Raw genomic sequence first — 26,162 nt, 5'->3', positions numbered from 1 at the left:
AGTGGTAAATATTCTGTAATATTATTAGACATTTTAAGCCCTTTTATTTACTAAATAAAATTTTTTAAAAACCTAACCTCTCCCCAAAAAGACTCCAAAACAGTACTTTAGGAAGAGTAATCTGGTGATAATTTGTAGGATAGATTAGAATAGAAAAAGTCTAGAAGCAAAGAGGACCAGTTAAGAAGCTATTACAATAGTCCAAGAATGAATGAATGAGCATTTATTAAGCACTTACAATGTACAAAGCACTTTTCTAAGGACAGAGAAAACAGTCCCGGCTCTCAAAGAACTCACAGATAGAAAGGCCCAGTGGTCCTTAGGATACAATGGCAAATTATATGGTAATGCATCTTCTTTAGTGTGATTTCCAGTGATAAAGTCTATCTGTTCTGATGTTAAACCATATGACAGCGCCAAGAATTTTAAACAGAGAATTGTCTTTTCTGGCTCTTCCATAGCTTTGGAGGCAGAGGTTCCTCAGAAGCACTCACCAGGTCATATCTGGAACAGAACTGCTTCCCAGAAATAATGTTTTCCAGACCTAATCTGTACGCAAGAACAGTGGTCTGGAGAGCCGCTGCTATGCCTAAGGCTTCCTGCCTAACGGTGGTAGTTGGTCTGAGTAGCTGGTAGTGGTGAGGAAAAGTCTTTTATTCCCTGGGATTTCTCCCCTCACTGATGGCTACAGGACCCAGCCTGGAAACAGAGCTGGGAATCTAGATGGGAGGGCACTGCTATTCCCAGGGACTCTTGGGCTCAGGAACCTGGATATTTCTCTGGAGAGTATAAGTGGAGGTCATAGTGGTCAAAGTGATGCAGGGAATTAGGAAGTAGGACTAGGGCCAGCTAGGTGAGACAGTAGATAGAGCACAGGTCCTGGAGTCAGGAAGACTTGAGTTCAAATTTAGCTGGGTGACCCTGGGCTTAATCTTAATTGCCCTCCCCCCCAAAAAATAAATTCTAGGACTAGAATTTGGGAGAGAGGTCAAGGTTGAAGACATATCTGGGGGTCATTGACACAATTAATAGCTGAAAGTTCTTTAAGATTAAAGCACTTAAATCTTCATTAGAGATCTGAACTTAGAGTCAGGAAGACCTGAGTTTGAATTTGATCTCTCTGATGACTGTGTGACCCTAGAGAAGTCACTTAACCTCAGTTTCCTCATCTTATTTCTCATTTCTGCCATTTTGATGGGGATAATAATAGCATCTATCTCCCAGGGTTATTGTGAGGATAAAAAAAAGATAATATTTGTAAAGCAGTTAGCACAGTGCCCAGCACATAGTAGGTGTTATATAAATATAGCTAATATTGTTAATAGGGAGAGAGTAGAGGAAAGTAGCAGAACAGAAACTAGCCAGAAATGAGACAAAAGGATAGGAAAATAACCCCGAGAATGTAGTGGTACATAAGCCAAGGAGAAAGTTTCAGGAATCAGTATTCAACAGTGCCAAATTCAGCAGGTCAGAGGAGTGAGGATTAAAGAAAGCCATTGGATTTGGCGAGGCACAGTCGAACTCGGAAAGAGCTTCAGTAGGGTAGATAGGAATGGATTCCAGACTGCTGAGGTTTGAGAAGGTAGCCAGTGGAAAGCTGGGAAGGCAGTAAGTAGAAATAATCAGCAACAATGAGCACCTTGAGAGCAGGGACTCTCTGTTGCCTTTCTTTCTATCTCCAGCAATCAGCGCTGTGCCTAGCACATGATAACTACCTAAATGCTAGTTGATTGACTGATTGATGGTGGAGAAGTGTGGCTATGAAAAGGAGGTAAATAAGATAGTAGTTAGAGGACATCTAGGGAGAACAATGGATAGAATGCCTGGCCTCAAATCTGGCCTCAGACTCTTACTAACTGTGTGACTTTGGACAAGTCACTTAATCCTGTTTGCCTCAGTTTCCCCATCTGTAAAATGAGCTGGAGGAGGAAATGACAAACCACTCCATTATCTGAAACAAGAAAATCTCAAATGGAGTCATGAAGAGTCAGACCCCACTGAACAAAGTTAAAGGTTAGGGCAGGGTCTAATGGAGTTTGCATTTTATTTCTAGAGGAGACCTGAGCAGATTCATAAATATAAGGAAGAACCTAAGAGGGAAAGGATTACTAAAAGGAAAAGGAGTAAGCTCCCAGAGGAAAGAGGAGGGCTGGCTTTAAGACACAAGTAGAAGGGTCAGTCTTGGAAATACTGGGAGACATTTCCTCTGAGACAGGAGGAGAGGAGAGAGGAAGAGACAAACATGTGCTGAGGTGGATAGGGCCGAAGAGACTGTTCCAAGGCCTCAAATTTCTCAGTAAAGCAAATCAAGAGTGAAGGAGAAGCAGCTTGAGGAGAGCTGAGAAGGTTTGGAATCACTATCCATCCTAGAAAATGTGCTGGGGAATCATTAAGGGTTGAATAATAGGACAGTGAAGCAGCAGTTAAGTGCCCAGGTGAAATTAGATGACATGAATTGGTAGGAGACTAAATTCTGTAATGTTCTCCAGTAATGCTTTTTAACTGGGAAACAGAAACAGGGAAAACAGATGAGGTTAGTCAGATCAAAGAAATTCAACCGAGTAAGTATTTGTTCTGTGCCTACTACATGCAGAGCATTGGTCTCTAGGCACTAGAGAGACAAAGGGGGGAAAAAAGGAGCTTACATTATAGATTTAGAGCTGGAAAGACCCTTAGCTGTTCATTTTACAAATGAGGAAACAGAACTAGAGGGTTGTGACTTATTCAAGACCACACAGGCAGGTAGCAAAAGTGGAAAAGGCAGAATTTGAAATTATATCCTGAAAAACTTTCTGACAAAATACAGTACGCACTCCTACTAAAAACACTGGAGAGCATCAGAATAAATGGAGCTTTCCTTAAAATGATAAGTTTATCTAAAGTGTATCTAAATTTAGATAAGTGTATCTAAAACCATCAGCAAGCATTATCTGTAATGGGGATACTAGCACAATAACGGGTGAAACAAGGATGCCTGTTATCCCCTCTATTATTCAATATTGTGCTAGAAATGTTAGCTTTAACAATAAGAGAAGAAAAAGAAATTGAAGTAATTAGAATAGGCAATGAGGAAACAAAGCTATCTCTCTTTGTAGATGATATGGTGGTATACTTAGATAATCCTAGAGAATCAACTAAAAAACTACTTGAAATGATTAACTTTAGCCAAGTTGCAAGACAGAAAATAAACTCACATACATCATCAGCATTTCTATTATATTACCAACAAAGCCCAGCAGCAAGAGATAGAAAGGGAAATTCCATTTAAAATAACTATAGACAACATAAAATATTTGGGAGTCTACTTGCCAAGACAAACCCAGGAAGTATATGAACACAGTTACAAAACACTTTTCACACAAATAGAGTCAGATCTAAATAATTGGAAAAATATCAGTTGCTCATGGGTAGGCTGAGCTATTATAATAAAAATGACAATTCTACCTAAATTAATTTACTTATTCAATTCCATACCAACCAAACTACCTAAAAAAAATATCATGTAGAGCTAGAAAAAAATAATAAATTTCATCTGGAAGAACAAAGATCAAGAATATCAAGGGAATTGATGAAAAAAATGCAAAGGAAGGTGGCCTGGCCATATCAGATCTAAAACTACATTATAAAGCAGCAATCATCAAAACAATTTGGTACTGGCTAAGAAATAGAATGGTAAATCAATGAAATAGATTAGGTATACAAGACACTGTAATAAATGACTACAGTAATCTGCTGTTTGATAACCCAAAGACTCCAGCTTCTGGGATAAGAATTCACTGTTTGACAAAAACTTCTGGGAAAACTGGAAAACAGTGTGGCAGAAACTAGGCATAGAACAAGATCTCACATGATACATCAAGATAAGGTGAAAATGGGTACAAGATTTAGACAAAAAGGGTGATACCATAAGCAAATTAGAACAGCAAGGAATGGTTGACCTGTCAGATGTACGAAGAAGGGAAGAATTTATGACCAAACAAGAGATAAAGAACATTATGAAATGTAAAATGGAGAATTTTTATTACATTAAGGTTTTGCACAAACAAAACCAATGCAACCAAGATTAGAAGGAAAACAGAAAGATAAGAAACAATTTTTATAGCGCTTCTGATAAAGGCTTCATTTCTCAAATATATAGAGAACTGAGTCAAATTTAAAAGAATACAAGTCATTCCCCAATTGGTAAATGGTCAAAGGATATAAACAGATGAAGTTTTCAGATGAAGAAATTAAAGCTGTCTATAGTCATATTAAAAAGTGTTCTAAATCACTATTGATTAGAGAAATGCAAATTAAAGCAACTCTGAGGTACCACATCACACCTATCAAATTGGCTAATATGACAGAAAAGGAAAATGATAAATGTTGTAGAAGATGTGGGAAACTGGGACACTAATGCATTGTTGGTGGAGTTGTGAATTGATCCAAGCATTTTGGAGAACAATTTGGAACTATGCCCAAAGGGCAATCAAACTGTGTATAGCCTTTGATCCAGCAATACCGCTACTATGTCTGTATCCCAAAGATATCATAAAAAAGGGGAAAGGACCCACATGTATAAAAATATTTATAGCAGCTCTTTATCAGGTGGCAAAGAATTGGAAATTGAGGGGATGCCCATCAATTGAGGAATGGCTGAATAAGCTGGGGTATATGAATGTAATGGAGTACTACTGTGCTATAAGAAAGGAAGAGCAGGCAGATTTTGGAAAAAACTGGAAAGACATGAACTGATGCTGACTGAAGTGAACAGAACTAGAACACTGGATACAGTAACAGCAATATTGTGCAATGCCCAACTTGGGATAGACTTAGCTCTTCTCTCCAATACAATGATCCAAGACATTTCCAAAAGATTCATGATGAAAAATGCTATCCATGTCCAGAGAAAGAACTATGGAGTCTGAATACAGATCAAAACATACTACTTTCACTTTTTTTTCATGGCACTTCTCTTTTGTTCTGTTTCTTCTTTCACGATAAGACTAACGTGGAAATACATTTACATGATTGAACATGTATAACCTATATCAGATTGCTTGCTCTCTTGGAGAGGAGGGAGGGAAGAGAGAGGGGGAGAAAAAATTTGGAACTCAAAAAAGAATGTTGAAAACTATCTTTACATGTAATTGTAAAAAATAAAATACTATTTAAACCCCACCACCACCACCATATTCTCCTACTTCAAATCTGACCTACTCAGAGGCAGCTAGGTGATGTAGTGGATAGAGCACTGGCCCTGGAGTCTGGAGGACCTGAAGTTTAAATCCATCCTCAGATACTGTGTGACCCTGGGCAAATCACTTAACCCTAATTGCTTCAAAAAAAATCTGATCTACTTAGGGATTGTTATTTATTATTCCATTATCTCTACCTTTCCTCTCCCCCAACATACCAGATACAATTACCCCTTCTACATCATAACTTTCCCATCACAGTTTTGATATATTGTGGGTCAGCATAAGAAATTAAATGGGAATTTGAGGGGAGTTTTGCAGAAGCTGAAGACACTCAAAGGCCAGTAGATGACACAGAAAAGGTATTTTATTTAATGTTGACCTACATACAGCCTATGACCAAATACTTAACCCAAATTTTACAATAAGGTACTGTAAACACCCCATAAAAGAAAAATAAAAAATTCAGACTTCTTCTCTGGTGTAAAGCGGGGGCTAAAAATTTTTATTCAGATTTTCCAAATGGCGGGGGCACCACATCCCTAACCCATGTGGTATGGAAGGGGTAACTGTACTTTTAATCATATGTGAATATAAAGAATAAAAGAACACACAAAAAGGAAATAAGGAAGGGTGAAAAAAACCTTTTCAAACTGAAAACAAATCTCATTTACACATCTGTAGGTGATACATTGGATGTACAATATAAGTTCCTTAAGGAAAGAATTTGTTTTATTCTTATTTCTGCACAAACAATTTCTAGCACAGCATGTGGCACATAGTATCTACCAAATAAGTATTGATTGATGGAAAACAGATATGTATGAGTGGAGACTAGATGGCAGAGAAGCAGAATCAAAGCTCTTCCACAAAGCTCTAGAAAATGTGCCAGACCTAATTTTAATTGGGAAATCAAAAACAAAAATTAAAGTGAGAAATATTTCCAGCCCAAGTCAGTTTTGGAGACAGGCAGAGGTTTGCAGAGGTTTGATGGGCTCTGGCCAGGAACACACCACCCATGGCATACAATTTGATATAGACTCTACTTAAACATTCATGTTAAGCGTATTTTTCCATTAGTCATGATGTAAAGAACAATTAGAACTAATGGGGGGAAGCATGAGAGTGAAGCAATGAAACAAAACAATAGAGGAAAAGGAGAGCAAATAGTGTGCTTCCCTCTGCATTCAGATTCCATATTTCTTTCTTTGGGTGTGGATAGTAATTTCCATCATGATCCTTTTGGAGCTGTCTTAGATTTTTGCATTGCTGTAAAGAGCCAAGTCTATCAAAGTCAGTCATTCCACAATGTGGCTGCTACTGTGTACAATGTTCTGGTTCTGCTCATTTCACTCTGCATCAGTTCATGTCTTTCCAGGTTTTTTTCAAGTCCACCTGCTCATCATTTCTTATACCACAATAGTATTCTATTACATTCATATACCACAACTTGTCCAGCCATTCCCCAATTGATGGGCATCCCCTCAATTTCCAATTCCTTGCCACCACAAAAAGAACTGCTGTAAATATTTTTGTACATGTGGGTCCTTTTCCCATTTTTATGATCTAGGATTTCATATAACTATAGGTAGCTTTAGTTTCTTCCTCTGAAAACTGCCTGTTCACATCCTTTGACCATTTATCAATTGGGGAATGACTTGTATCTTATTATTTGACTCAGTTCTCTATATATTTTAGAAATGAGGCCTTTATCAGAGACACTAGTCGCAAAAATTCTTTCCCAGTTTTCTGCTTCCCTCCTAATCTTGGATGCACTGGCCTTGTTTGTACAAAAACTTTTCAATTTAATGTAATCAAAATTATCCATTTTGCATTTCATAGTGTTCTCTATCTCTTTTTTGGTCATAAATTCTTCCCTTCTCCATAGATCTGAAAGGTAAACTACTCCCTGCTCTTCTAGTTGCTTATAGTATTAGTCTTTATATCTAAATCATGTACCCATTTTGACTTTATCTTGATATAGGGTGTAAGATGTTGGTCTATGCCCAGTTTCTGCCGTACATTTTTCTAGTTTTCCGGCAGTTTTTTGCTAAATAGTAATTTCTTATCCCAGAAGCTGGAGTCTTTGGATTTATCAAATAGTAGACTAGTATAGTCATTGACTACTGTATCTTGCATATCTAACCTATTCCACTGATCCACCACTCTATTTCTTAGCCAGTACCAAGTAGTTTTGATAATTGCTGCTTTATAACACAATTTAAGATCTGGTACAGCTAGGCCACGTTCCCTTGCATTTCTTTTTATTAGTTCCCTTGATATTCTGGATTTTTTGTTCTTCCAGATGAGTTTTGTTATTGTTTTTTTCTAACTCTGTAAGATAATTTTTTGGGTAATATGGCACTAAATAAGTAAATTAATTTAGGTAGAATTGTCATTTTTATTATATTACCTTGGCCTACCCATGAGCAACTGATATTTTTCCAATTATTAGATCTGATTTTATTTGTGTGAATATTGTTTTGTAATTGTGTTCATATAATTCCTGGGTTTGTTTTAGCAGGTAGACTTCCAAATATTCTATATTGTCTACAGTAATTTTAAATGGAATTTATCTTTCAATCTCTTGCTGCTGGGCTTTGTTAATAATATATAGAAATGCTGATAATTTGTATGGGATTTATTTTATATCCTACAACTTTGCTAAATTTGTTTATTATTTCAAGTAATTTTTACTTGATTCTCTAGGATTCTCTAAACATACCATCATATTATCTGCAAAGAGTGATAGCTTTGCTTCTTCTTTGCCTATTCTAATTCCTTCAATTTCTTTTTCTTCTCCAATTGTTACAACTAACATTTCTATCACAATATGGAATAACAGTGGTGATAACGGACATCCTTGTTTCACCCCCAATCTTATTCAAGCTTATTCCCATTGCATATAATGTTTGGGGATGGTTTTTGATAGATGTTATCTATCATTTTAAGGAAGACTCCATTTATTCCTATGCTCTCTAGTGTTTTTAATAGGAATAGGTGTTGTATTTTGTCAAATGTTTTTTCTGCATCTGTTGAGATAATCATATGATTTCTGTTAGTTTTGTTGTTGATGTGGTCAATAACAATGATAGTTTGCCTAATATTGAACCAACCCTGCATTCCTGGTATAAATCCTACCTGATCATAGTGTATTATCCTTGAGATAAGTTGTTGTAATCTCTTTGCTAATATTTTGTTTAAAATTTTTGCATCTATATTCATTAGAGAAATTGGTCTATAATTTTCTTTCTTTGTTTTGGCTCTTCCTGGTTTAGGTATCAGCACCATATTTGTATCATAAAAACCTTCAACCAGTTTCGAAAACATCTCATTGAACTCTCATGCAGCCATATCTCTCCATAGTTTCCTCAAGAGTAGCATGAAGTACTTTGTTAAATGCTCTCCTAAAATCTAGATAACCTTTCCCCTCCTTTCCATTGGGGGCACAGAAGGAAGACTTTGGCTGAGGAAGGTTATATACATGGTCGCTGAGCTGGTTGTTTTGGCTTATTTGTTTTCTTTGTTACAAGGGAAGGTTCACTGGGTAGGGGAAGAATCTATGTGGAAATGACCTTGATGTAAAAATTAAAAGTGGCATTTATACTTTTCCGGATGAAATCAAATCTCTTATAAAAGTGAATGTTGAAAACTATCTTCACATGTAATTGGAAAAAATAAAATACTATTAAGTAGAAAAAATAAAATAAAATAAAATCTAGGTAAACTATAGCCTTCCCCCGGTCTACCAGTTTAGTGACACTGTTAGGCTAGAACATTAGTCTGGCATGACCTGTTCTTCATGAAGCCATTATAATTCTTTGGGATCACTGCTTCCTTCCTTAGATGATCACAAATCATTCCTTTAATTATATAAGTGGTTGGGACACCCTGTACACCCTAGAATCTTGATAGGAATTGAATTAGAGCTCACTGGCCTAGAGCTTACACATTCTATTCTCTTCTCTTTGTCAGAAATTGGGGCATTTGCCCTTAACCAGTCCTATGGTTCCTCAAGTTTTTCCAGTAGCAGAGAACGTAGTTCATCTAAGATGTAACTTGAACTCACAAAGAGGAGCTAGGTATTTTTTATTTCATTATTTGGGGATATCAGCTCCTCATTAGCTTTGTGCTGTCCTTTCCTACTCTAAATATCTTATCATTGGCAGAGAAATCAGAAGCAAAAAAAAAGAGAGAGAGAGAGAGAGAAAACTGAGCATTTCTACCTTCTTGCCATCATCACTTACCATTGTCTCATCTGTTTTAAGAAATGGTCCTATCCCTTCTTTGATGCTCTTCTATTTCCCAATAATATAAAAAATATAATATATAATAATAAATAAAATATCCTTCTTGTCGTCCTTGGACTTCCTTGCCAGCCTCAAGTCATTCTTGGCTTCAGCACTCCTGGCATGATTCTTATAGGTCGATGTTAAATTTCTGTATTCATTCGCTGTCACTCATTCTTTGATTCTGTTTTCTCCTTTGTGAAATGAGAATGATAGTGCCTCTCATTGGGCTGTTGAAAGACTAAAATGAGAGAATATATGTCAATGTATTTTGCAAACCTTAAAGGGCTATATAAATTGGGACTGTTTTTATTCTCATTTTAAAAAAATCTAAATGGGTTGATGAGTTCCCTATGTATCCATATAGGGTCTGTTCAGGCAACCTCTCTTTTTTCCCCCTCATTGAGATTATTTTTGTCTTTATGTGTTCAGAGTTTTGTTTTTGAGAGCTTCCAATCCCTTCTAGACTAATTTTCCCTGTAAAAGACATAAATGATTGTGATGTTTTTCAATATGAGGAATTTCTGGGGTGCGAATTCCTTCCTCCAAAGCAGACAACAAGCTATTTATCATTTAATTGATAAGTTCTAGGAAGTTGCTTGAGGTTCAGAAAGTGACATGCCCATGGTGACCACTGTCCCCTGTCATTTCTAATAAATGTCAGAGGAGATTTGAACCCATCTTCCTGCTGTCAAGTCCAACACTACACCATAAAGACTATAGAAGGCAAGAACTACCAAATGGGAAGCTGGAAACTATGAAACTTGAGGCAGAGTAATGCATTTGGTTATGACCAGGACACAAACTCATATGCTTGGCCCAGCCCGAGGATAAATAAGAATAATAATAGCAGCTAATATTTCTATTTCTACTACATGCCAGGTACTATGCTAAGCACTTCACAATTATTATCTCACTTGATTTCCACAACAACCTCAGAGGTAGGTGCTATTATTATCCCCATTACACATTAAGGAAACTGAGGCAAACACAGGTTAAATTACTTGCCCAAGGTCACATAGTTACTAAGTGTTTGAGACCAGATTTTAACCTGGCTTTCCTGACTCCAGTCCCACATTCTATTCACAATTCTATCTAGCTGCCTTGATAGCTAACATTTATGCACCCATCACTGTACTGAGGTTTTACAAATATTATCTTATTTTATCCTTGTAACTCTGTGAGGTAAGTACTATTATTATCTTCATGTTGCAGTTGAGGAAACTGAGGCAGATAGCAGTTAAGTGACTTGCCCAGGGTCACATAGCTAGTAAGTATTTGAGACTAGATTTGAACTGAGGTCTTCCTAACTCTATGTCCAGCATTCTATTCACTGTGCTACCTAGACTCAAGCTCCAGCAACTTCCTTTTTTTAATGTAAGTAATCATTCCAGTCTTCTCCAGATTCAGGACTCCTCATATCATCATATATAGAAGGACTATAATATCTAAATACTCACCCCAATTCATCTTATGCTTCTGACATCCTGATCATCCATCAGGGATGCCGAATATATAGAGAAGATTCCTGCACTGGGTGGGAGTTTGGAGTATAGTAAATGACCGTGTTAAGATCCTTTCTTGCCATCAACATTCTATGATGTTATCAATATTGTATGATTCTGATTCTTTCTCCCTGTAACTGGTTATCATCTTCCTGCCATAGACCCAGCTGTGCCTATGTCATTATTATAAAACCTCAAAAGCTGTAATCATAATTGAGGCATTTTGAACTGTAGGTATCCCTACAGTTAATTATAAAATGGTAGAAACACTGGCTAGCAGTCTATAGATTCAGTAGTATCTGATGCTGCTCAGAGTTTGCAGACATCTTACAAGCCTTAAACATATTCAAGACTTTGTTATATTGAATAAACAGAGATTAGGATGAGAAGGATCTATCTATTGTTTTCATATTATTATATATACTGTTACTATCTGGTTGAACTTTTAGTTACAACCAAGTGAGTCATCTATGGTCTAACAACTAACTATCAATGGCTGGACTGACATTGATTGACAGGTTAGCCAACCAGTGCCTATGGTAAAAAGGAGATTGAATATTTTCTTCTCTCTAGTATAACTTCTAGTTTGGGACAGCTTACATGGAAAAAAATACTATTTGAAAGTTTTTTTAAATTAAAATTATGTCCTGCCAGCTACAAATACGGCTCTTTGCCCATTCAATAATTTCTTGCTATTCTAACTTGATTTTGGTTTTTAGAAGTTTTTAAATTTTATGCCATCAAAATTGTTCAACTTCTCTTCTATGAATACCTCTGTCCCCTAGTTAGAAAATAATTCTCCCCCTAACCAGTTGTAAAAGGTCCCTCCCTCTAGTATCTTCTAATTTTTTAAATGATGTAACCCTTTATATTTACAGATCGTGTATCCATTTGGAGCTTATTGTGGTATATGGTGTAAGTTACTAGTCTATATCTAATTTCTGCCCAATTATAAAATGGCTCTTTCAAGCAAAGAGATTTTATATGGTTTTTTCCCTTGACACTACAAAGCAAAGAGATGGTCTTGGTGAGAGAGGCCAAGACTGTAACCGTCTGTCCTTGTTTCTTGAAGGGAAAGAAATAGGATGAAACCTTTCAAGAACTATGGGATGAGGTATGCCAAGTACGTAGGCCAAGACAATGGTTAGAAATCAACACTAGAGTCAAAGAGGAAAAGTGCATGCATATGTGAAAAACAACAGTACATAGTTAAGGGTTATATTAATCTTCCTCATACTTGCATCCAAAAATGGCCTTCATTTAGATGTATGATTACTCAGTTTGGGAATGTGAGACACACTTTTCCAAATGAAATTTGGAAATACTGTTTGCAGTCGCAGCAATATTTCTATGTGCAGATTCATTTTTTGGATGAGGAAGCAGCTACATCTTAGCAGTGAGACACCTTTTGTGTGATGTAGACAAGATTGTAAGAAGGAAGGAAGCTTCAAAGGTGGAGAGTCCTGTTTTTACCACTTAATAATGCCTGGTTGAATGAAGACGGGAATTTAAAATGCCCTCAAGCATGCTGTTTCCACACAAAGATGTATTTTGAAATGTTTACAAAATGCTAGCTGAGTTCAGAGAGACCTTGGGTGAATCCACAGCCACACGTGAAGTGTGCACTGCTTATCCCCATATGCAGCAGCATCACCATAGGCAAGCAGGCAGGCAGGAATAACAGGAAGAAAAGGCTTGTCCTACTTGTTTATAAGATAGTAGTCACAAACAGAACTGACATCGATTCATCCCTTTAAAAGTGCCTTAAAGATGTAAAGAGGTACTGCTCTCAGTGAAAAACTACCATAGCCTTTTGATGCCTTAAAGAGTGGTAGGCATTCCTCCCTTCAAGGCAGCCTAAGGGCCTGCCATTTTCCAACAATTATCTATTTCAATGTTTTAGTAAGAGTAAATCCTCCTTTTCTAGGAACCAGAGGATGCTACCTCCAGGCAGGGTATGGATTGTACATTATGAAACCTTCCCTGGGTACATGTGCATTTCTCCAACTCTCTTCAGATCACAGTTAAGTCTGTCCCTCTTACTTCAGGATTTTGAAGTAATCTTCTTACTTCTGTAATAAATATGAACGGTAAGCCTCTTTGGACTGGAAGATCCCATGCCAATGAGAAAGTTCAATGTGGTAACTCAGGCTATTGTTATCTTTACTTTTTTTTTCCAAAAAGAATTTTAAAAAGAATCACTAATTCTTTAGGACATGAACCTATGTTAGAATTTAATTCTTGCAGGCCATTCTAAAGTTCTGCAACAGACGATACATCCACTATACTAGAAAGGGCAAGGGGAAACTTGAAAGCCTTCTCCAGGCATGGAGGTATATGTTAGGGAACACTGTTCTCAAGAAACACCCCCAACAAACCTGTTAGTGTAACTAAACCAGTGTTTCATTCTTCTGAAAATAGGTTTTCTTGTGGTTAGCATCTATGAGGGAAAGGGAAGAAGGCGGGTAGTGGATCATTCATCCCTTCTGGAACTGGCACCTTTAGACTCAACAGAAGCTATGAATGAATGAATGAATGAATGAATGAATGAATGAAAAGATATTTATTAAGTGCTTACTGTGTCTCCAGAACTATGCTTACTGGGCTAAGTGCTGGAGCATACAAATAGAAAAATGGAGGCAGTCCCTGCTGTCGAGAACTCATACTCTCGGTGGGAGAGACATTTAAAAGAAAATTCAGCTGTAGAGTAAATGGAAGGGCCCAGGAATGCTAAGCATGCAGAGATAGAAGTCCTTAAATAGCTCAGATGAGAGTGTCAGAGAACTGCAGGGTTCAGAGGAAAGGCAGATGCCTGCAGGACCTTAGAAGGCAGTGGCATATGGTACTTCCTGCTGGTCCTCCATCATATTGGAAGGAAAGGAGTTGATTGGCTCCCATCTCATCCAAGTTTTCTAAGAAGTCAGGTAAGGGGCGGGGGGAGGCAAGGAGTGAAAGGTAAAGAGGGAATAGTGGTGGATATTCCCACCACCCAGGCATCCTAGATGGATTCTGAGATTGCCCAGGGGCAAAGGATCAGGGCTTTCTGAGGCCACTCTTGGGAGCGTGCCCATGAAGATAGATACATAATCATATCCTAATCATATAGGCAATTTCAAAATCTGTCATGGTGAGCTACCATACGTTTAATTCCTTCATAGTTAAATCCTCATACTAAGTTCAGGTATCAGTCTCTTCATGGGCCTCCTATGGTTCGTTCTGTGATCATTTCCCCAGATGACCCCCAACAGACCTCCCAGTAGAAACAGATATGAGGTCCTCAGGAGGAGCCCCACTCGTCTAGCTAATGATAAAGAAACTCTGCCCGAAGTTGGTGCCAAGTGTCTAGAAAGAAGGGAGCCTAATATTGACTTGCCAGTAGTAAGGAGGCCAGCCAATGGAGGAGCAGTCACTACTATCACTGCAGTCTACAGCAAAGAGGCCCAGCTGCCCAAGGATCCCTTCCTCTCAATCTGCGATCCTTGGGGTCTCTGCTCAAGCTGGAGGCTGATTTCAGCAGGGCAATAACCGGCAGTGAGGGAAACCTACCAGTTATTTATAGCACTGGCTGTCACTTTGATCTCCTAAGTGAGCAGCAGCATTTCATACAGTCGGCTTACCCAGGCACATCTGCCAGATGCCACACCCAAAGTGCTGGAGGCCAGGCTGCTGACAATGTCAACCCAGGAGTCAAGGTGATTGAGGTGGTAATATAGGGAAAACAGTCAAAACAAATGTCATCTTCATATGACCTTTCCAGCGCACACCACATGTTACCCATGTACTTGAGGCCTGAGTTCAAAATCTGGCTCTCTACCACCTGTAATATACACGGCCTTGGGAACACTTAACCCCTCCCCGCCCAGGCCTGTGACCTCATCTCTAAAATAAGGGCTTAGATGAGATAACCTCCAAGGTTCATTCCAGCTCTAAAATCCATGATCCCTAGTTAGGATGACCTTCAACCTCAATTTCTCCCTTGCTTCAGCATGCTCCAGTTGAGATCCTTTCTTCCCCAGGTTCAAAACTCCCTACTCAGCTCTCCCAAAAGCATAAGATTTCAGAATTAAAAAGGGGCTTCAGAGGTCTCATCTGGTAGAACCTATAATCTGAATAATGCCTTCGGAAACAGTCTTGACAAGTGATCACATTTTTTTTGAATGTTCTCCTTGTTAGGAAGTTTTTTCCTTACATAACTGTTTAAATTTGCTTCTCTAAAACTCTGACCCATTATTCCCAGCCCTGACCTCTGAGGACAAGAATAAGTCTAATCTCTCTTCCCTGCTCAAATATTTGTTTAAAAAAAAAAAAGAGGCACTTAGCACAGTGCTTGGCACACACTGGGTAGTTAACAAATGCTTATTCCCTCTTCCCTATATTAACCCTCCAAATACACGAACACAGCTAGCTTGACCATCTGGTCTTCTCTTCTCCAGGGGTAAATAACCCTGGATTCTTCACCTTGTCTTCATATAGCACAAGGCCCATGCCTCTACAAGCTTATCATATGCTCCCATAAAATTTCAGCCTCTCTGCAACCTCTACTCAGTTTTTCTTTCAGTCACTAAGGTTTCCAACTTCTGAGTCATTCTTAACTTCTTCCATTCCTTCACTCTCATAGCCAATTGGTTGCCAAGTCTTACTGATTCCTTGTTGTTCAGTCGTGTCCAACTCTCCGTGACCCCATTTGGGGTTTTCTTGGCAGAGAAATGGGGTTTGCCATTTCCTTCTCCAAGCTCATTTTATAGATGAGGAACTGAGGCAAAAAGGTGAAGTGACTTGTCCAGGGTCACACAGCTTACTGATTCTACCTTCACAAACTATCTCACATCAATCCCCCTCTCTTCACTCCCACAGGTGTAGCTGGAATTCAGGCCATTATCAACTCTTTCCTTTCAACAGCCTTCTAATAGAACTCCCACCTTCTAGTCTCACTGATCCATCTTTCTTATAGCTGCTAAAGTAATCTTCCTAAAATTCAAGTCTGACCACGTTACTCACATGCTCAAAAAACCTTCCTGGGAAAAAAAACCAAACAAACTCAATTTGATTTAAAGCACTTCACAATCTGGCTTCAGCTTTTCTTTCCAGGATTATTCCACATCATTCCTCTTTATACACTCTACAATCCAGTACAAAGGGCCTATTTGCTTTCCCCCAAAATCTAGCATTCTACCTCCTGTCCAAGAGTTTGTATTTTATCCTATGGTTCTATACAGGCAGTTCCCCATGTCTGAGAAGCACTTCTTTCCTATTCATCTACATCTCTTAGAATCCCCACATTCCGTCAAAACTCAGCTCCGGGTCTAGGGCAGATAGGTGGCACAGTGGATAGAGCACTGGCCCTGGAGTCAGGAGGACCTGAGTTCAACTGGCCTCAGACACTTGACACTCACTACCTGTGCGACCCTGGGCACATCACTTAACCCTGATTCACACACACACACACACACACACACACACACACACACACACACACACACACACATACAAAGACAACTCAGCTACCTCCTACAGGAAGCCTTTCTGATCTCCTTAATTAAGTTAATAGTCAGGTATATACATATTGTATCCCCCATCCCCACCCCAATAGGATCTATGCTCCTTAAGGGCAGGGACTGTTTTTCATTTGCATCCTTAGCACCTAGCAGGGTGCCTTGAATAGAGTAGATACTCCTTTTTTTTCCTTTTTTTTTCATGAGGCTATTGAGGTTAAGTGACTTGCCCAAGGTCACACAGCTAGTGAGTATCATGCATCTGAGGCTGTATTTGAACTCAGGTCCTGATTCCAGGGTGGGTGCTCTATCCACTGCACCACCTAGCTGCCCCTAGGGTAGACATTCTAATAAATGTTTACTGGATTGGGTTGGAAGGCCCAGAGTACCTTGCTCCTTCCTTCCTCAAAGTCATGCAATGCTCTACTCAGAAGGTACAGACTGAGGGTAGAGATGAAAGGCCTACCTGGAGAAGGCATTCTGGCTCCCAAAGACTACTTTTATCAGTAGACCCTGCCCAGGCCTCTGGACTCGTTTACTTTATTTTCCCCTAGATTCCAGCCCTGGGATAAAGAAGCTGCTTCTTTCCCTCTCCTTCTCCCAGACACAAATAAGCCCTCAGCATCTACCAAGACTTCTTAGGTATTGCAGTTTATGGATCAATAATCTACTAAGGAAAATTAAACTATCAGAGTCTGCAAAGAGTGAATATCCTGGGAGTATCTGTTGTTTCTTAGCAATCATGTTGTAAGAATTCAATTGCAAATTACAGGAACTGGCAAAAATCTGGGAACAGCACAAGATGAGGCCAATATACAAAATGATGCTCAATTTTGACAGAACAAGAGGTCAACATGACCCAGATACTGCATTGTACTGAAGAGGCCCAGAAAATAGACAGGCTTGAAAAAAAAAGCAAACCAAAACAAAAGAAAACCAGGTATTGGCAAGTAGCCAGGTATTTCAAGGCTGTGAAAGGCTTGAAAACATCAAAAAAAAATCAGACAGCCAGAGAGTGGATAGTCAAGAAGCAGGCTAGGAATATTTTGAAAATGTATCTATTTCTCTCTCTCTCTCTTTCTCTCTCTCACAAACACACACATACATATATGTACATATAATATATACACACAAACTGAAATAAAATTACACTTGTCTTCAGAAAGGTCTCTTATTTTATTATACTTAACTCTCTGAGCCTCAGCTTCTTCATTTGTAAAATGAAGGATTTGGATTAAATTATCTCCAAGGTCCCTTCTAACTCTATGAGCTATAAGACAAGTAAATAATAGCTAGACAGATTTAAGACACTCAGGGACTTAAGAGTAATAAAATGTGTCTGAAGGGACCTTAAAGGTCATGCAACCTCAGAGAAGTCACTTAAATCTCCCTGGGCCTCAGTTTTCATTTTTAAAATGAATGGGTTGGACTAGATAGCCGCTTAAGTTCTTTCCAACTTTAGATCTATGCTAAGAACCCTCCTAAGCCAGAGGTTCTTAACTTTTTTCATGTCATAGACCACTGTTATTAGTCTTGTGAAACCTATGCGCCCTTTCTTAGAAAATCTTTTTTAATCTATGATAGAAAGAATGCTGAATTTCACTTAGAGATTAGAGAAAATAAAGATGTAATTTTTCCCCCTATTCAAGTCCACAGATCCTTACCCATTGGACTTAGATACATGGATCCCAGGTTAAGAATTCTTACTCCAGGCTAACCTCATTTTATAGATGAGGACCTGAGATTCAGAAAAGGAAATTATTTGTCTGAGGTCACATAGCAGGTAAGCGGTATAGTACATGCATCTGAAAATGGCTTTTATTTAGACATATTACTGAGTTTGGGAGTGTGAAGTACACCAAAACTCAGGAGCCTATAATCAGAAATAAGATAAATTCAAGTCCTCTATCTGTAGGAAAAACAGATAAGGAAGGCACAGCTCAGAGAAACAGAACCTGAGTGTGACATACATGGCATTCTTCCATTCAAAAATCCACTACGGAATCAGAAAATAGGTGTCTACTGGGAGCAAGTGGGCCTGAGTTCATCTCAAGGAGCACCTTGACTGATAGGCCTTTCCATTCCCACGTGAACTAAGGTAGGCAAACTGTGAAACTCCTCTTCAGGACTTCAGGAAACTTTCTCCATTTTCTCTGGGGGTGGGATGGTCACTTGAGGTAAATGTCTTTTGATTAGGAATCACTCCTTTGTATTCCAGGTCTCAGTGCAAACCAAGCAGTCACTGTTCAAACTCTTCCACCCAGTAGGAGATCAACCCAGAAAGGAAATTCAAATCTGTCTTCAGACCGACCCAACAACCTCTGTTTGCATACTATCTTGCAACCAGTCACCGCTGTCAAGTAGGGTTGAGTCACCCATTCTAAACCCTTTCTTTTCAGAGCACACCTCCTCCAGGATCTCAGGACACTGATGAAGGACTGATATGGGTAAAACAGAATCTTGATTGTTAAAAGGCCTAACTGCTGTATCTACAGGGGACTTCCTGAGCACCTTACTGTCTGGGTACATCGGTGTTCTTTCTGCTAATCAGCTGGTGTGAAACCATCAGTGCTTTATTTCATGTTTGTTTCACTCTTTTCCATTAGTACTGAACTTCTGCAATTACAGGCGAAGACCTCAGGACTCTCAGTCCTAGCAGGTTACCCTTTCAAGCAGAGTCTGACTTTCTTCGCTCCTTCTCTTTGGGCCAGCCTATTTTCCTTATCTATGGCCGGTGAGAGTCAGCTATCACTTGAGAGATGAGAACGCTTACAGCTCAAGTAAGCTGCTTATCAGACTGTCTGGCTTCAGTGGAAGCTGGTATCAGACTCCTTGCTTGAGCCCACCGCCTAGACCCAGCAAAGAGGGAGGTCAAAGCTTCTTCCAGACAGCAGTGATGTTTAAAGGTATAAACAGCAATCTCTCTGCAACTGTTGCAAGCACTAACCTTTCCCATTGCCATTAGCATTTTCCCTGAAAATCGTGGCATTTGATAGGGTTTCAAAATCTATGTCCTTTGAATCTGGAAAGGTCAAGCACATTTATCTGACTTAATATTTTGTAATTGCTATTCAATTCCTCCCTAGAAAAGTCACCTCTCAAAACATGATTAGCACTCATAAGAAATGCCGGCTTGGGTCTTATCCCCCTCCAAAGCACAGCTTACTCTCCCTTCCAAAATGCTGTGTTTCGGATCCAAAGGCCATCTCCACACAGGCTTACCTAACACCACCTCTGCCAACATCTCTTTCCCATCAAGGTCTTTCTTGTGAATCTTGTTGCTGGGTAGGGCCTATACATCTCAATAACAGCTCACATTTACATTTGATGCCCCTAATGCCCGGGTGAGATAGGTGCTTTATCTCCATTTTACAGGTAAGGAAACCGAGGCTGAGGTTAATGACTTGTCCACAGTCACACAGTTACTAAGCAGAGAAGGCAGGATTTGAACTCAGGTCTTCCTAACTCTAAATCTGGCACTCTCTCTACTAATCAATTTGGCTATCTCAAGATATCTTGATTCCCTCATCAGTGCAAAGAAAAAAATTGGGATCCCCCTGGGATCACTTCTATAGCATGTTAAAGTACTCAAATTATGTGATGAATAGTGCTGATTCAGAACCAGAAGCCCAATGATACTTGAACCCCAGCACTGCTGCCTTACCACCTGTGTGGACAAAAGGACCCCTATCCTCTCTGGGTCCCAGGTTCCACATCTGTAAAATGAGGGGTTGGATTGGATAATCTCTAAATTCACTTTTAGCTATAAATCTATGGCCTTGTGATTCCCCCTTTTGCTAGTATTACATTTTACAATGACAATCTCAAATCTTTTTCTTTTTTTTTATAAAGGAGAGGTCAAATGCCACATTCTCTACTTCCCCTATGGCGGAGAGTTTTCAACCTGGGGTATGTGAACTTTAAAAAAAAATTTAACTGTACGTTGATATAAATGGTTTCATTATAATCCTATGTATGTTATTTAAATACATTATTCTGAGAAGGGGTCCATTATACACATGAAAAAAGGTTAAGAACCCCTAGGCCAAAGGATCTGGTAAAATGTTAACTTCCCCAGCAAATGAAGGATGCAGTGCTTCCACAGGAGCAATAGTAGGATTCCTATTCCACAGAAGCAAACTGTAGGACTTCCTACATTCTGGGAAACTGCCCAGGCTAGCTGAGGAAAAAAACTTTGAACCAAAGTCAAAAAACCCTCTTTCTTGTAGGATTTTGGGGAAAATGTTCAGGAACTAACCTCTCTGGAGGCCTCATTCTTTCTGTCCCTGTGGAAGGAACTCTGAAAAAGCCTTCTTAGGCAGTACTGGGCTAAGAAAGAATGAGGGAGCCTACCTCCACCCAATGTAAGAAGTTTTCATTTGAAATATTTACCTGGTTAAAAAGTGCACTGCCAAGAGAAGGGGGTTAGATGGTGTCCCCACCCTCACCCCATGCCTTCTGGGTGGCAAGAGTACCAAAAGTCTATTCCAAAGGTTACTCAAAAAGCCTTCCCCTGGTGGGGAGGGGCTGGAGAGACGGCCCACAAACACTGTGGTCAGAGTCTACACCAGGCTGCACCTACTGACCAGTTCTAGCTACAGACAAGAGAGGAATGATGGGTGGGGGCAGTTCTTCCCTGCCCACAAGGCGGCATAGAACTCCCCCTCATCTGATGGCATGATTCTTTGTACCTTCCTTATCAGACCTAATTTGCATTACATTTACCTGAAAGCTATCAAGCCGTAGGTTTCAACCATGCAATTTAGTAGCCCTGGGAAATCATATAATAATAATAATGCACACTTGTTTGAGGGGTTGCAAAACGCACTTCCCTTACAATGCTGTCAGAAAAGTCCTGCAAGTAGCATCACTTCCGATTCATAGCTGAAGACACTAGGGGTCACAAGGTTGGCTTGCTCACAGTCACATAGCAGTGAGAGGCACTGGTGCTGGAATTCAACCCGAATCTTAATTCCATTCAGCATTCCCACCGTATGCCACTTCTCCAAAGCACATGAACTTGGGGCAGGAGAAGCTGAGGCAGAAAATGTATCAGGCCTAAGAGTATGACATCCTAAGTCTCAGAGCTAGGAAGTGGGGGAGGGGAAATCTTGGGGGCTCTGAGCAGCTACCTATTAACTCCTTGGGGTCTCCAGGCCACAACAGACACTGCTCTGGGGACACAGCCACACACACACACAAAATGGGGCACAGCTTTTTTTTTATTTCGTCTTCTCCACAAGGCAAGTACTAGGACAGCATGGCCCTCCCTTGCCCTCCCCCATTTCAAAGCCACATTGTTACACCCGAGGAGAAGTCATGTGGCCTGTAGATGGCCTGCTGTGTCCTGCTCACAGTCCTCCTTGGAGGCCTGGCCCTTCTTCCATAGGCTTTCCTCCAGCCCAGCCAAGGCAGGCTCCCCGTGACAGTCCTCACACCCATTCTCACTCGTTTCCAGGGAAGCTCCTTCCCCAGGCCCTTCTTGCTCCGCCTCTTCTGCTTCCTCTGGGTCTCTCACTTTGTGGACAATGAAGAGGTGTCGGCTGAGGGAGCCTGATGAGGTGTAACATAAGCCACACAGCAGACACTGGGACGTGGAGCTGTCTGCCTGGTGCCGAGGTATGTGGCTCTGAAACTCTGGCCCTGAATCTGTGGCAAAGCTGCACTTTGCACACTGGAATTGGGCCTTGAGTCTTTTGGTGGTGGGGATGGCTGCTCCATTGGTGGAGCCTAGGGCACCTTCAACTTCAGCAGCCGATCTCTTCAGAGCTTTCATCTGAAAAAAAAAAAAAACAAAGACAAAACAACGAGAGTCCAGTGGTGAAGGCCACTGTGGAATAACCCTAGTTATCACTGGTAGCCCTCCTAAGGGCACAGAATGAACTACTGCCTAAGCCAGGCCCACACAATTACCTCCAGAGCCACAGAGCTCGAAGGCCTTCCCGACTGTCCCTCTTATCTCTATGCAGTCTCCCACAGGACCCCAAGTGTGTGTTGTGTGTGCTGGGCATGGTGGGAGGGGACAGGAGAGGACAGGAAATAATTATGGTGGTGAAGATGGAGTAGGGGATTATTGTGCCTAAAGAGAAGTGTGACAACAAATCACACTCTGGCCTTAGAACTCCTCTTCATTCACTTGACTCCATCTGCCTCCCGCCTCCATTCCAACAAGGCAGTAACCCAAGCGTGAAGCTTCTGTTCTGCCCAAATTCAGTTAGCTTTAAAGGCCACCCATGTCTGCCAACAATCTTCATTTGCATACATGGACCAACAGTCAGTATATAAACTCCATCCAGGGAGCTGTCACTGGAAGGGAAACTCACCTGGGAGGACTCTCCAGCAGGAGGTCTGGCTTTGGACGTCTGGCTCAAGTCTAGATTTTTAATGCCATGCATAAGGCTGACATGGTTCTCCAGCAGGGAGAGCTGAGGGAAGCTGGGCCTGTCCTCTGTGCAATACCTTCAAAAACCAGGCCAGGAGAGAAGTAGAATCAGAGCCTCTAGAACCCAATGGTGAGTAGAAAAGGAGATGCAAACAGAAGCAACTCCCAGCTCAAGGGTTTGGCACTAATGTCCGATACAAAGAAGCACTAAGAAAGCGCTAGACAGATTCAAGCGATTCCCCCAAAGCATCACAGCAACATACAACCAGGCTAACAAACTCAGTCTCACAGCTGAGCCAGCAATGTCAGGACCAATGGAACTGCTCCTGCTGCTCCTGGCCACTGGATGCCCAGGAAAAAAACAGGGATGCTCTGAGAGCTAACAGAATATTCAAGTGGGTCATTTTGAGTGGACAAGGGATTTCATAAGAACTAGCATCCATGTCTCCAATAGCAGGCTTTAGCAAACAATGTATTATTTCTAAAGCTTAGGAGCTATGGACAATCATACTGGGGGAAAGAACACAGATGCCCACTCTCTTTTATGGCACAGTCAGGCGGTTGCTTCTCTCACCTTTCTAAGGTGCCCTGTACCACTGGGTTCTCTCACAATAGGTCCCCATATGACATCAACAGTTGCTTCCAACTCCTGGAATCCTCTAACCATGGCCTCTAGCCAAGAGCCACTTAATAGGGAACTTACCAACAAGTATAAACCTTCTTGGCTGTATCATGGTTGTTTCGGCTATGTCGTCGAAGGTTAATGGCGGTATGGAAGGAGCATTCACACTGCCGACACGGAAAGCGCTTCACTATCTGAACAGAGGAAACAGGACACAAAGCATCAGACCCCAAAGAGCTGAGAAAGATTTGTTTTTAAAGGGAGGATGGAGAGGAAAAGAGGAAGAGCATGCTTTTTTCTAGACCCAATGACCTCTGTGTATTCTAAGACCTAATATATCTGAGGATCCAACCCAATCCACAAGGAGAGGGGCATGAAGCTGACACTGTAAAGGATTTGAAGGCTCTGACTATACAGAAACGAACTGTTGAAATTCAGGACTGTGAAAAAAAAAAAGAAAGAAAGAAATTCAGGACTGTGTGACCTGGTAGTCAAGGCCTGGGTCTGGGTATCAGAATCCCTTTGACTCTCCTTGGGACCTTATACTACCAAAGGAGCTCAAGAATTAAGAATGACAGAATATTCTGCTCCCTGGGCTCAATGTTTTCTCAACCTGTTAAAGGAACTCAGGTACATCTGTGGCTATGCAGCTGTACTTCAGCACTGATGGCACTTGATCACACTTTTCCCTTCCCCTTCACTTCCCCAAGGCCCCCAAACCTAGCTGCACGACACTTACCCGGCCATGGCTCTTCTTCATATGAGACACATAGCTCTCACGATCAGGGAGCCACTCGTGGCACTCTTGGCAGGTCCAGCCAGTGTTCCTCAATTTGGACCTCATCTCAGCCTTGTTCTGGGCTTCAGCACGGCGTTCCCCAGACCTGTCCCAGCGGACTGAGGTCTGGGCACCACTCTGCCCAGCAGTACTAGTGGCTGATGGCTCAGCAGGGCTCCCAGGGCCTGGACGGCCAGAGGATGTCTCAGTTGTAGACCGTAGGCTGGGCAGCTCTTCCACATTTCGTGGGACACCATGGACATTCTAGGGATGGGGAGGGTGATTACTGACTGAGCAAGGAGATGGATGTATGGTACCATGCTTGCACTGGCTCTCTGTGAACCTCCCCACCCAGGTCTCCTGACCCACCTTGACATGTTGCATCAGCAGCTGCTTCTGCATGAACACGAGCTGACACTCAGGGCACTTGAAAACTCCCACCAGCAATTTGTTGGTGTTCTGATAAAAGTGCTGCTGCATCAGCTTCTTTTTGTTGAAGACAGTTTCACAAGAACACTTATAGATCAGTCTAGGGGAACGAGGAACAAAACTGGGATGATTATGCCTCTCTACATAAAGGACTGCAGGACCCTGAAAGGCCCTACCGGCACAAAGCATTAACTACTAATTACAAAGAAAGGATTGCACAATGGCTGCTAAGAGAATTTATGTACAGGGTACTACAGCCACACGAGAACCAGAAGGACATTTGGGGATTAAAAACCTCTTCCCTCTAAATTCTTTTCGAATCAGCAAATGTCCCGGGACCCTAAGTAATTCTTCCCATCCTCTCCCAAGGTTCTGGACACTTCCCTCCAGACTCCCCCCCCCAGGGATATGCACTTACTGAGAGGCTTTGTGTGGCTGGGCAGGGTGCTGGGCAGCACTGTGGGCAGCAGTGCCACTAGCGGATTTGAAGGCCATAGGGCAAAATGCACACTTGTGGAAAACCTGGCAGTGCCGCTCTTGGATGTGCCTCTTCAGCAAGGCTAAGGTCACAAAGACAACTCCACAGTGGATGCACCTGGGCAGCAAAGACAAGGGCGGTCAGGCCCAGCAGAGATAAGCACAGCTATGGCACTTCACTGACTAGCTTCTCCTCCATCCCCCGACTAAAGCACTTAGAGCATGAGCTCTGCAGCCACTAGCCATATTCACAGCGAAATTATAACATCAAAGGGCAAGGTCGAGAACGGTCATCAGTAGGCCACTGTTCTTATTTTCCAGCTCTCTGTACCTAATCCAAATGCTTTTTCAGAAGCAGCTTAGGAAGTGTGTTCACACGGGGGGCTGAGGACTGGCAATAGGAAGACACTGCAGGACAATGAATTTGGGAGAAATCAGAACAAATTTTAAAAACAGTCCCAGAGATTGGCCAGTGTCAACAGCACATGGCTTGTTCCGGCCTCAATCATCCCCCAGCTAGAAACTGTCTCTCTGGCCTTGGGCCTCCACTGTGCTTCATGTGGTCTATTCTGCACAAGTGGCACCAACAACGTGATGCCTCACACTAAAGTTATTTGTGTGCACAGCCTATCTCCTTTGCCAGGCAATAGAGCCGTGTCCCTAAAGCACATCACAGTTGCAGCTGTAGTTGTTAAAGTCATAGTCATGAGTGTAGTAGTAGTAGTAGTAGTTGTTGTATTAGTGGTGGCAGCAGTAGTACTCATCATAGTAGTAGTCGTCATCATAGTACTAATTGTAGTAGATACACACACATTCATGTGTGTGTGTGTGTGTGTTGTGTGTGTTGTGTGTATGTGTGCGTGTTTGTATCACTTTAAGGTTTGCAAATGGCTTTGCATATGTTTCACCACAACTCTGAGGGGTGGGTGCTATTATGATTCTCATTTTACTAGTAAGAGTCTGGGGCTGGATTTGAACTCAGCTCTTCCTGACTCATAGTCCAGCACTTTA

General features: G+C 41.1%; 1 protein-coding gene across 2 annotated transcripts in view; it reads right to left on the bottom strand.

Annotated features, from left to right (window-relative positions):
- Positions 1 to 21,667: 21,667 nt before the first annotated feature.
- ZNF592 (zinc finger protein 592) overlaps positions 21,668 to 26,162 on the bottom strand; it is a 57,884-nt gene continuing 53,389 nt past the window's right edge. For both annotated transcript variants that reach the window (XM_020966497.2, XM_020966506.2), the window contains 6 exons: positions 25,093 to 25,269; positions 24,615 to 24,774; positions 24,207 to 24,509; positions 23,549 to 23,661; positions 22,787 to 22,922; positions 21,668 to 22,239 (listed from right to left, as the gene is read on the bottom strand). In XM_020966497.2, the coding sequence (XP_020822156.1) occupies positions 21,781 to 22,239; positions 22,787 to 22,922; positions 23,549 to 23,661; positions 24,207 to 24,509; positions 24,615 to 24,774; positions 25,093 to 25,269 (1,348 nt within the window). In that variant the 3' untranslated portion in view covers positions 21,668 to 21,780. The remainder of the gene's footprint in view (positions 22,240 to 22,786; positions 22,923 to 23,548; positions 23,662 to 24,206; positions 24,510 to 24,614; positions 24,775 to 25,092; positions 25,270 to 26,162) is intronic.

The sequence above is a fragment of the Phascolarctos cinereus genome, unplaced genomic scaffold (genome assembly GCF_003287225.1).
Source record: "Phascolarctos cinereus isolate Bilbo 61053 unplaced genomic scaffold, phaCin_HiC Scaffold_3;HRSCAF=262, whole genome shotgun sequence".
Taxonomy (NCBI): Eukaryota; Metazoa; Chordata; class Mammalia; order Diprotodontia; family Phascolarctidae; genus Phascolarctos; species Phascolarctos cinereus.
This window is presented reverse-complemented; position numbering and strand designations above follow the sequence as displayed.